Below are 11,094 nucleotides of genomic sequence, written 5' to 3'. Positions count from 1 at the left end.
AGGGTTGTCGGAGTACAGAGCATGGAAAATTGGTAGATGCATCTGCGCTGGGACGGATCATATTCTCCTTCTGTTCAGTCATGAGGCTATTCCAATACGTAGCGAATTATCGGCAAGTTCGTTCAAGGAGATTGGTGAAAAACCTCGGGCACTCCCTGAGCTCGTCCACAAAAGTGCAGGGACTTCTGATTCAATGGACTCGGAGGACTAATCGAGGCAAATAAGTTGTGAGTCATCGTGACCTCACCTCGAAGCATCGACATCGAGGGCTTGAAATCTGGCAAAACACAAATCGAGTGGCCGGCCACTTCAAGTTTGTCAGCTTCTGGAGCATCATGCTAAAGCGACGACTCCACCTTTTACCAACGAGACATCAATTTCGGCGTTCGACGCTGGGAGAGACACAACCGACACGATCCTCGCCATCCTCTCCATTTCCATGAGTGACAGCGGCAATTGATTACAGGCGGCTTCCTCCCGCAATAATTCTAGAGCAGCCTCCTCGGCGTTCACAGAAGGACCCAGATTCGTAGATTGATGGGGAAAACCCACACACCACAGTTGGATCGCAGGCTGTCACACGTTGGTGGGCAAAACTCTGCGCCCTGTGCCACTCATGACTTCGATGAAGCAACAGGTTCGCCGAAATCGAAGTTTCCCTTGAATTTGTATTGTGCCCCTCTTTCCTGAATCTCGCACGACGGTCTGAAATTTGAACGCGTCGAGGCCCAAGTCAGCTGATCTGTTGCTTAGGCACTCGTTGTCGTTGATTTTAAGTACTATCCGAATGATTTAGCAGATTATACTAGGGTAGTGAGATAAGTGATGTTATGTGATGCAATGTAAGGCATAAAAACTTCGGGTTAGGTTGCAGCTTTCTTCGCTCTTTTCCTCCTCTCCGGCTCTTCGTCTCGCGATCTCTTGCGACTTGAGGACGTGACACTTTCATCTGTGGACCATAATGTCCCCTCAGAATCAGATTTAGTTCTACGAAGCGGTCAGCACGCAGGAGGAAGAGCCTCGGCAAACAACACTTACGAATAATTCTCGTAGTCCGAGTCCGAGAGATCGCGCTCTCTATTGGATCTATTCGCCTCCTCCCACTTCGCCACGCGCGCTTTCTTCCTCTCAACTTTCAGCCATCTGATCCTAAACCTGCGCGGGTCCCTGTCCAGCCGCGCCGTTCCGTCATACAGTTCCTTCTTGACCTTCATTTTCTCGAAATAAGACAGCACGAGTTTCTCGCGCATCATGCACATTCCGCGTAGTTCGGGTATCACCTCTGCCATAATGGTACCAGCGCGGTCAAGGAGTCGATGTGCTTCTAGAACCCGAGCATCAAGGAGTGGCATGCTGTCGACAAGGTTGGTGAATGTGCGCAAGGAATCGCGGTTTTCCCATTGGCTGATTTGGGAATGGGAGTTGTTGTTTGAGGTGCAGGGATTTTGTGCATTTCTTGCCATGTTAGATTATGGGTGTTCGATGGAGGTATGAGATGTTTACTTTTACAAGTTCTTGAGTCTTGATTGTTTAAGAAGCCACAATCAGACGACACAGGACACAGATGATCCCGAGTGTTCGGCGCCTTCACCTATTGTTTTCCCGAGTTGGCATGCTTTGACCTTCAGGGAGTGGCTCGGGCCAGAGACAGTATAACGTTCAAGACGAACGTGGCAACGCTGATTGCTGTGCTTGATACATGCGCGTCTGGAGTCCCTCGAAACCGTAAGGGATAAGGGTGTCCTATCATATTGGCGGGAGCGAATCAGCTTAACTATCGGAATCTCATATCCTGAACCGAATGTTTTGCCACGCCTGCAGTGTCCGCTGGACTTATGGACCATACTTCCAACCAAAGACATGGCAAGATGGCCGAGCGGTCTATGGCGTGTGACTCAAGCGAAAGCTTGCCTGTAAAGCAGGTTTCTCATCCTCGTAAGAGGGCGTGGGTTCAAATCCCACTCTTGTCATAATTTTGCACCTAAGTCTGCAATGCAAAAATTTTCCTCTCAAAACATTGGATCTAACTTTTTTTCTGAAACATATTCAGATCAGCGAAAGGAGTCGATTCCGCATTTTTTCGGATTTTTAGCGATTTGTTTGTGGTACCGCCAATTTTTCGGGCATGGCTCGGGTCAAATTGACAGTTGTACAAATTCCGCTCGTACAAATCTATACTAGCATGTGTTGTGAACATATTGTAACAATGTTTAAAATGTATTAGATCAGATGTTAAAGTCAGGAAAATTGGTGACTTTGCTTGTCCGCAACTGTACTTAACTTGGTGAATTCGACAAGTCAGTACTCTCAGGTCTGGTTAGTACTCGAATATTTGTTTCGCTGGAAACGAGATCTGAGTCCACTGCGACAGGTTACTAGGTGTCCGAACGTCGGTGGTTTGACCATTCAGTACAACGACAATAATACGAATTGCTTCCGGCAAGTTCCTGCTTTGACCGCGGAGTTGTGTGGCTGAGTTGATCTAATCTATTGTTCTCGATACAAGCATAAATCGTGTATTTAAGTTGTGGACGCATCCACAGAAACCACATCACGCGAGCAAAAGTGCCACAGCTCCTCGTTATTTATTTCCGACCTCCTAAAGCAGATCCCCAACTTGATCCACTACCACACTCTTCATCAGACTATCTGTGCATTAAAGACTACACCGTACAAAATGAATGAAGCACCTCACCCTCACCCTTCCCATTCATCCAACCACCCAATCCCGGCTCCACTGGCAGGTCCAGGGAAACGCGGCATGGATGAAGCCACACTCCGCAAGCTCTCCCGTGCAGAGCTGCAAAAGCTAGCCAAGGTGTGTTTCACATTTCTTTCCTGAATGCCAGTTACTCACCTGAAAATAGGAACATAAAGTGAAAGCGAACATGAAGAGTGCGGCGATCATTAGAGAGTTAGGAAAGCTCTGTAATGTTGCTCCACTACTGTATGTCCACTGCTTCTTGCTCGATGCTATAGATGATTCTGACGATCGTTCAGGCAAGACGAAGAGAGCGAAGAGCCTCCGAAAAAGAAGTCAAGAACAACAGAGGAGAATCCTCCGGCCGCTGGTCCTTCGACACGAATAATAGACTTACCGATGGCCACCAGTCGTAAGTATCATGCCTCGTATCATGCCTCACGTCGCAGTGCAATAAACCTGACACTTTGGTCAGCCGATCATCCCATCATAGAGGAAGATGCTCCCACATCCGTCATGCTTCTGACAGCAGAAAAAATCACTCCGATAATCGCAGCTGGAGATGCTGCTGACAGCCCTCCTGAAAATCTGGCGGGAAAGTCGCCAAGACTGTCACCGGTACTGGAAAGTCATACTGGACACGCAGCTGCGGAGGATGTCCCCAGTGATTCGGATTCCAACTTGTCCCACCGAAGTATGAATCAGGAGGAATACTATAAATCCCCCGTTAGCTCGCGTGCAGGAACGCCTCCACCCGAGGAACCACAAATGCTCGACCGGGCTGTCAACATTATGAAGCAGATCACAGCCGACGACCAACGCATTCTCGTCCAGATCGCTGCTCTCCGCCAGAGAGCGGCGGCACTAAAAGAACAGGCGAAGAACGTGAGGGACGTCGTACGCGCCGAGAAGGGGCGACGTGTGAGATTGGAAGCATATTTTGCGCACTGGAGGGAGATCGCGCCCAAGTGGCCAAAAGATTGGATATACGAAGAAGGCGAGGAGGATGAACTCCGGACCGCGCGAGTGCTAAAGAATATGACACCACCGTATGTGCTCCGCCGTCCTTGACTTACTCGTGTTTCTAACCACTTCGTTGATAGGCTACCGTCAATTGCAACAGGCCCACGCACATTGTCTTTCGACGGAAGAGACGCACCGTAAGTTTTCGTTCGCAGCTCATTTGTCCAACTCAACTGACAACGACTATCAGGGACTCGCATAGGGAGCTGAGACGCCGTCAGCTGCTGCCACGACAGAAAGCTCGTGGGCAGGGGAATGGGGCAGCTGCTCGTCCTACAGAAGTCGAGCAGCCACTGACCGGTGAACGTGCCAATCGCCTGCCTTCGCCGCAGTTGACCAATAACGGAAGAGGGACCAAACGCAAACATTCTGCTTAAAACGTTCACGATTAATGCTTCGAGCTTGGTCTACAGATATTCCTTCACCCTCGATAATGACTCATGATAGTGTGTATCACTCACGTATTTCTAATACCCCACCAACCGTAATTGATAATGACGCCTTCCCATCATTTGTCTTTGGACTCAGGACTGACTTGCGTTCGTCAGTCCGATTCATGCTAGTATAGTATGTCACATGTTCAGCCAGCGATTAGAAAGAAGAGGAATATCGCACCAATTGAAGCCCCAAGATCACCGGTCAGAGATGATGCTCATACGTCATACTTCGTCGTGGCTGCCGCAATGAGTCCGGTGGTGAACATGTAGCGCTAGCGTCAAAGCGTTAGGAAGACAAGCGAGTTGTGGACGACTGGCACAACGAGACAGTGACACTGAGCTGTTTGAAGCTGTTTCTCATTCGGTTTATACTGGCGTTTATACATTGGAGAAACAAAGGGAGGATCTGGGAAACAAAGCTAAAATTAACAAAGACCTTTATCCAACCTTTATCGTCTAACTTGTCACGGCATCCTCTGACTCCTACGGAACACTCGACCAATCCTCCGGATGAGAGCGAACTAAGGGTGTATCTTTAATGGATGTGCAGGAGCGCGCGCACCGGCTTTCTTTATGAAAGCTACGGTCATAAGTAACGCCGTTTTTCTAGGCTTTTTATTGTTCGATGGCTCTGCGACTATTTGAGCATGGTGGGAGGCAACAAGTGATTGGAGACTATGCAAGCGACTGTGGATGAGAGGGAGCTAGTTTGAGGCAGAAAAGTGTCGGGTCAAATTTGACTCATTTCTTACTATTACAATGTTTAAATGTCGATATGCTAGAATGCTCACTTCGACATGTCATGATCACAGGACAACTGTTGGGACGATGCCTCGCTTGCACCTTCAAGCTTCAGCATCAAAAACTGAGCTCGTAGCAAAGTATCGTATTGAGGACCGAGAGCGTCGCCCACTCAGAGCGATGTGAGCACCTGCAAGAGCCGCAGTGTGTCCAGGCGCAGCCTCACTCTAGCCCTGTATTTCCTTGCTTCGCGACCAACACCAAAGCAGCGACATTTCAATTTGGCTTGCGCTGCGGATAAAGCTTTCTTGCGGGTTCGCCTTGCACTCGATGAAGTCTCGACCATATCCAACAATTGCAACACTTGGAATTTGCTTGGAATGACAGCAGGATCACCAGCCCTTTGCTGAATCACAATATCAGCTGTTCCATCGATGCGAGATTCGCCGCCATCAAATTGTAGGTTCAGCATTTCTGGCCCAGAGGTGTCACGCACTGCCCTGTGAGCAACTTGTCTGTCATCTGATTATGTGGTCATCGTCGCTGAATTACACGCAGGCCTAGGTGCACATGAAGTGACATTTATTTGATGGCGCACAATGACCGCATCCTGGCCCACGGCGTGTCTTGTGGATCACGTTCAGATCCGTGTCCAGGCACTGCGGAGACTCCTCTTTTTATATCCAAATGTGTTGAGGAGGACAGAGAGCGGCATAGGCACCTTCGAGAACGACAGTGGGTCTGGACGCAGTCTCAGCCTGGCTCCTTACTTCGCGACAGACAACGAAGCAGCGTATACAGTGCGCAATAGCAAACGGGATGTACGCGTCGGACCTTCATGACGTAGCTCTCACCCCCACCTAACAGTTGTTGACGATGTGGAATAACTGCAGAATCGGCCTTAGTTTGCTGAATTGACAACAATCGCTTTGCCATTAAGGCGAAATTCGCTGTCATTGGATGTTCAGCACTTCTGGTCCAGAGGTGTCACGCGCTGCCCTGTGAGCCAAGCAACAGACGATCATCTGACTATGTAGTGATGGTCGTCAGAATACACGCAGGCCTGGGTACGCATATTTACTTCTGGGGACGCACGACGATCAGATCCCCGTGCCCAGACACCACGGTGACTTCCTCCTATTTCATATTATTTTGAGCAAGGAGCCATCCATATCCGCGCTATTCTCCAGACAGGGGTTTCCTGGAGGTTTAAAAGCAAGACTTATTCCCTGCTTAACATTCATCGTATCAACGACCTTCTACAAAAGTGAGTTACAGTCAGCATCATATCCATGGTCGATTGTATTCATTTTCATGGGCAGTAGCAACCATGTCCGAATCAGCAGCCGTCTCACAATCCGCGAACATGTCCGACCTTCTGCCCACCAACTTTGTCGGGACCACTATGTGCGCTGCACAGAACGATGACGGAAAATTCCGCGTCTACTTCCAAAACAAAGATTACCAGATCTACGAAATGTCGTTGAACGACCCAAAGAGCACGACCTATACCCTGCTCAAACTCACCAATGACCGCATGCCTGTTGCCCGTATCAACACGCCCATCGCAGCTGTGGCGTGTAACGACTTGCAAGAGGTACGAGTTTTCAGGCCAGCCGTTCTGTGCATCATAATCTCATTCTCATTTCACCATTACAGATCCGCGTTTTTTACATCACTGCGAACAGTCGTGTGCAGGAGCTTTGTCACTCCCAGCGCCATGGTTGGCAGAAAGGCTCGACCATTGGCACCGCTGTTGAGAACAGCACCTGCTTGTATGCGCAAGGCCGGTTCGCCCACAATGAGGCCATGCTCAGGGTCGGGTTTCAGTCTGCGACTGCTCCCCAGACTATCACAGAAGCTTTCACTGTGAAAGACGAGTGGAAGACTCGTGTCCTCTGAATTGGATAGCGTACTTCGCCTCGCATGCAAGAAAAAGTGATCAGGTTACGGAATTTATCAGTGCCAAAGATGTATGTACTACAAGACAATATGACGTGTTACGCAAATCGACAGTGCCGCTAAGTCACTGCAGCCAGTATCGCTTGCTCGAAGTCTGCAGCCAGCCATGCCCACCTTGCAACCAGTTAACTAATCTAACCCGAATGCTGAATTTAGATGCACACGATGATAGAAAGAGAAGTCAACCCACGGGCCCCAAGCCCGCACCAAAGCCTATCATATTCCTCTGCCCAATCGGCCATGCAAGACCTAGTATGTAACTAGCAATGGGGATGAAAGGGAGAGCAGCAGACACACAAATATAAAAAACAGCGCAAATACTACATGAGTGGCACGATACAATAATAAAAGCAGTCGCAGGTTGTGTCCGAGTTTGAGATTTAATGAAGAGCAGGAAAAGAGCATCTGCGGGAGAACGTTTCGTTCACCGCCCCTCTCTAAATAAAGGACAGTCGGACCAAATCTCCATGGTCATACGGCGATGGGGACTGCCTTCGTCTCTTCCTTCTTCCCTCCTGCAGCCTTGGCCTCGTCAATCGCCTTCTTTGCAGCCTCCTTCTGCTTCTCAATGTCCTTTAATTTCTCCTTCACATCCTGGGGCTTGTTAAATGTGACACTCCTGTGATGGCTTTGACCGCCCATGCTGCCCGTCTCTGGCGCGTGCACGTTGACAAGAGGTGCCGTCGTCGACAGGCCACGGTGAAACGTAGACGGGAGAACCCGCCCTTCTGGGTGATGGAAAGGGCAAGAGGCGCGCGTGCAACCCGAACCGAAGCGGCATTGTTGCGCGAAGTGATTTGTCTTGGGGGGATGCTGGTACGGGCAACTTGGGCGTGTGCAAGCACCACCGAAACGACATGTGACGGTGTGCTGAGGAGGACCAGTAGCGGTGGTGGGTGCTGCTGGGGTGTGGGTTGAGCCTGCACCTGTTGTCAGGTAAGCTCGTGCTACTTTAATAGAAAGACAACATACCAGGATGTTTGACAGCGGGGCTGACATGCGACTTGATGCAGTCCTTGTCTTTGCAATCCTTGCCTTTCTCGCATGCTTCGGTACTAAGCACAACGCCGCTCTCAGCAGTAGCAACAGGAGACGGGTGGGAATACCGGCACTGCGAGTTAGTGCACTTGATTCCGAATTTACACAGCGTAGGTGACTGCGGGCGTTCGGGGAACGTGTATGCTAGTTTTGATGGTGCATTGAATGACGTGGCGCTTGCAGGAAGCGGAATGGGCGCTGCTATTGGTGTGGGCTGCGCAGGTTCAGCGACTACCGAAGTGGGAACCGACACAGCTGTGGGTACTTCCTCGATGGATGCTGGGGCAGGTGATGAGCCCATGTGACCACCCCGTGGACCTCCTCGCCCCCGACCTCCCCTTGCTCCACCCCGACCTCTACCATTCACCCCATTCTGCTGGAAACCATGTCCATTCACACCTGGGCCACCATTGAACATCGTTGCATCTCCACCTTGCTGCATTGGGTTGAACCCGGGCACACCCATACCAGGGTTGAGCATACCCATCGAGTTCGCCATCTGCGCCATGAGAGCCATTTGACTGTACATCATTTCTTGTAGAATTATCGGATTTGCCTGCATCCCCATGCCCACACCCATTTCGGGCATCCCCATACCATTCGGAAAGCCCATCATTACGCTTGGGTCGGGCGAGGTATTTGTGATGTTGTCAATACGTGCTTGAACTTCATCTCTCCCACCTTGGAAGCGCGGACCCGGTCCTGGACCGCCGACGCGGTCCAGAAGACTACGTTGTGCGGGTACTGGGTTCTGCATAGCTCGTGGACCGGTGGGTGGTAGGTCCGTGCGTCGAGCCTTTGCTGGATGAGCAGACGGTGAGGGCGAGCGGAGACGCTTTTGAGATGTGGAAGCAAGAGTGGAAGAGATGGCTTGTTGATACAGTGGGGCACCTGCTCGAGGGCCATTAGGTAGGCGGCGCGCAGGCTCGCTGGAGGGTGGAATGATGGGTTTCGATTCATTGGGTGGTTCTACAGGTGTTGAAGATGCAGCAGACGGTGCTTCAGATTCTGGTGCGCCTTTGGCAGCTTCGGCGAAGAGCCAGTCTGTAAAGCTGGGATCTGGCGGTGTTGTGAGTAAGCCACAATGCGCATAGCATCGAAGAACATACCAAATTCTGGACCAATTACTGGATGCATAGTCAGCAACGATATTTCGAATGTAAAACGCCACTCACAATCCAAGAGTTCCGAGGTTATTTGTGCTGTGCAAGGCGATAAGCCAGTGTCAGCAAAGAAGCTCTTGATACCACATACCTGCAGTTTTGTTGTTTATAATCATGATAGTGATATATTCAGCCATGACAGGATCTGTTCTAGCAGTGAGCGTCGAAGACCTAGCAGCGAACGAGACTGAGCGCTCACCAGCATCGGCACTGAAACTACGAGCTGTGAGTTCATCCTGAACGGATTTCTACGCGAAAAAATTTGAGTTGGGCAAAGAAGAAGAGCAGCAAATGACAAAGACATACTTGTAGAGCAGATGCACGGTCAGTTCCGATAATTAGACCGAAAGGCATGATGGAATGAGTGTGACAACGACGAAGACGGCGACTCCAAACAAACTCCCGCTACTGTCTCAAACATGACTAAGCACATGTCTGAATTGGGACAACTGCCGGTGCCGATCTCAAAATATGAACAAACTTTGAATCATGAAGAATTAATTACTCCGAACTCCGAGTGTAATCATTCGTGAAACCTCGTGCAACTCGTAGGTAAAATTCTACGTGGCTAACCCTGCTTAAGCAGATACGGTGTTCATAGTACTTCCAGGCGCACTTCGACCCGATCTGTTCCGGGCGTACGGGTATCTATAACGTGTCGCTCAGATCATAATCTCCACCCACCCCTGAGACTTAAGGATTATGGTGACCACTAAGACGTCGTCCATTCGGATCAATAGTTAGACCTGTGTTGGAATATTCATCTTCATTTATTCTGCTACTGCGACGACACAAATCTCAAAGCAAATCCTCACGAAGATCTACTTCGTCCATTAGATAGAAGGTGTCTGTGCTAGAACCTCAGCGAGATCTAGGGACACCGATTGTTGATAGCTTTGAGCATATTGCAAGCAAGAATCCTGGCATTATGAAAGTGCGCACGCATGAACTTCTGATCAAAGTTCGAGGTGACAACAGCCCATTAAGTCATACCCGGCAAGATTCTGCACAAGTTTGACGTCGATTTACGCGAGTTTGAGTGAAAGGCTCGGCCGTTTAGTTTGTGTATTTGCATTACATCAAGATACTGCTGCCTACCTGAAGATGAACATTCGGTGTTGTACCTGATTCACCTCCTTCGTTGCTGACTTTGCGAGGGAATTCTCGAGCGGCGTCTGGATCGTAGGATTTGCCTTGCAAGATAATTGTTGTTGTTGTTTCAACATGATCCTGGAAGGAAAATCCTATGTCACGTAGCAGCACTCATGGAAAAGAGGATATCTGCAGTCCGACGTTCCTGTATACCGATGGTGTTTCGGGGTAACATGGACGAGATTCCAAAAACAAGGACCAGACAGTGGAGCCAGATGATAGAGCCCTCGAGCGCTGGGGAAAGCGTTACTCTCTCGACTTAAAGAAACCCATCACGCGTGAACGCCAAGAAGCTCGCGGAAGGCGTTCCCTTTGTTGAAATGGCGTTCAGCGCTGATCACAGTTTGACCACGCGGCTGAGGGCCCGCTGGATTCATGTGGTCCAGTTCGCGTAGCACTGTTTAGACAGCTGTCAATATGATGCCCGTCCACATCGGGTCGGGTCTAGCAATAAGCATGTCATTCAGGGCAACTTGAAGTAAGACAAACGGAAGGAGCTCACCACCGGAGTACCGGCACCGTTACTGCCGGTCGTACCATGCAAGGAAAACAGCAAACCGATCGCATACTCCTTCAGCATCAACAAGGAACGTTTTCGTTAGCGCGCAAGGTACGTGAACCAACTCGGTCCAGTTCATCTAGAAATGAGCCCGATCGTACCGCTCTGTCTCGTTCTGCGGCCATTTTCCAAAAGAAGAAATAAGCATCCACCAACAAATTCAGCCAGCCTCCTCCACTGTCATCATCTCACACTGTTTGTGTTCCGCTCCCCATGGCTTCGTAGGGAGACAACATGACACCAACAGGTAAGGCCCCATTGATTCATGGCAGGTGTGGTGCTGACTTGTGCGCACCGTGTTGGCAATTCATCCATAAA

General features: G+C 49.9%; 4 protein-coding genes and 1 non-coding gene across 5 annotated transcripts; 3 read left to right on the top strand and 2 right to left on the bottom strand.

Annotated features, from left to right (window-relative positions):
* Positions 1-424: 424 nt before the first annotated feature.
* Positions 425-1,618, bottom strand: DEU56DRAFT_477393 (uncharacterized protein). The gene is made up of 2 exons (XM_041346411.1): positions 1,039-1,618; positions 425-987 (listed from the first exon to the last, which is right to left on the bottom strand). The coding sequence occupies exons 1-2, from the start codon at positions 1,461-1,463 to the stop codon at positions 864-866; spliced, it is 549 nt and encodes a 182-aa protein (XP_041213763.1). The 5' UTR covers positions 1,464-1,618; the 3' UTR covers positions 425-863.
* A 244-nt stretch (positions 1,619-1,862) lies between these two features.
* On the top strand, positions 1,863-1,970 carry DEU56DRAFT_t36. Its single transcript has one exon. It is a non-coding gene; the product is annotated as a tRNA-Leu (tRNA).
* Positions 1,971-2,506: 536 nt separating this feature from the next.
* DEU56DRAFT_774233 (uncharacterized protein) lies at positions 2,507-4,350 on the top strand. Its single transcript, XM_041351610.1, has 5 exons — positions 2,507-2,818; positions 2,868-2,947; positions 3,001-3,750; positions 3,805-3,861; positions 3,915-4,350. The coding sequence occupies exons 1-5, from the start codon at positions 2,678-2,680 to the stop codon at positions 4,099-4,101; spliced, it is 1,215 nt and encodes a 404-aa protein (XP_041213762.1). The 5' UTR covers positions 2,507-2,677; the 3' UTR covers positions 4,102-4,350.
* Positions 4,351-6,232: 1,882 nt separating this feature from the next.
* DEU56DRAFT_751882 (uncharacterized protein) lies at positions 6,233-6,804 on the top strand (the record flags this gene model as incomplete). The annotated part of the gene is made up of 2 exons (XM_041349593.1): positions 6,233-6,499; positions 6,562-6,804. The coding sequence occupies 2 exons, from the start codon at positions 6,233-6,235 to the stop codon at positions 6,802-6,804; spliced, it is 510 nt and encodes a 169-aa protein (XP_041213761.1).
* Positions 6,805-7,033: 229 nt separating this feature from the next.
* DEU56DRAFT_774223 (uncharacterized protein) lies at positions 7,034-9,441 on the bottom strand. The gene is made up of 7 exons (XM_041351609.1): positions 9,372-9,441; positions 9,265-9,313; positions 9,157-9,210; positions 9,078-9,104; positions 9,012-9,029; positions 7,837-8,961; positions 7,034-7,790 (listed from the first exon to the last, which is right to left on the bottom strand). Exons 1-7 carry the CDS (start codon positions 9,417-9,419, stop codon positions 7,336-7,338), a joined length of 1,776 nt encoding a protein of 591 aa, XP_041213760.1. The 5' UTR covers positions 9,420-9,441; the 3' UTR covers positions 7,034-7,335.
* Between the last annotated feature and the right edge of the window lie 1,653 nt (positions 9,442-11,094).

The sequence above is a fragment of the Suillus clintonianus genome, assembly GCF_016758775.1.
Source record: "Suillus clintonianus strain FC179 chromosome Unknown DEU56scaffold_6, whole genome shotgun sequence".
NCBI classification, from domain to species: Eukaryota; Fungi; Basidiomycota; class Agaricomycetes; order Boletales; family Suillaceae; genus Suillus; species Suillus clintonianus.
Note: the sequence above shows the minus strand (reverse complement) of the source record. Positions and strands in the feature narration are given on the sequence as shown.

Coding starts and splice junctions, on each gene's coding strand:
- DEU56DRAFT_477393 (XM_041346411.1), bottom strand. CDS start 1,463: ATGGCAAGAAATGCACAAAATCCCTGCACCTCAAACAACAACTCCCAT. Junction 988..1,038: donor TCGGACTACGAGAATTATTC/GTAAGTGTTGTT, acceptor ACCGCTTCGTAG/AACTAAATCTGATTCTGAGG.
- DEU56DRAFT_774233 (XM_041351610.1), top strand. CDS start 2,678: ATGAATGAAGCACCTCACCCTCACCCTTCCCATTCATCCAACCACCCA. Junction 2,819..2,867: donor AGCTGCAAAAGCTAGCCAAG/GTGTGTTTCACA, acceptor ACCTGAAAATAG/GAACATAAAGTGAAAGCGAA. Junction 3,751..3,804: donor CTAAAGAATATGACACCACC/GTATGTGCTCCG, acceptor CTTCGTTGATAG/GCTACCGTCAATTGCAACAG.
- DEU56DRAFT_774223 (XM_041351609.1), bottom strand. CDS start 9,419: ATGCCTTTCGGTCTAATTATCGGAACTGACCGTGCATCTGCTCTACAA. Junction 9,105..9,156: donor TATAAACAACAAAACTGCAG/GTATGTGGTATC, acceptor CGCCTTGCACAG/CACAAATAACCTCGGAACTC. Junction 7,791..7,836: donor CCCCGCTGTCAAACATCCTG/GTATGTTGTCTT, acceptor ACCTGACAACAG/GTGCAGGCTCAACCCACACC.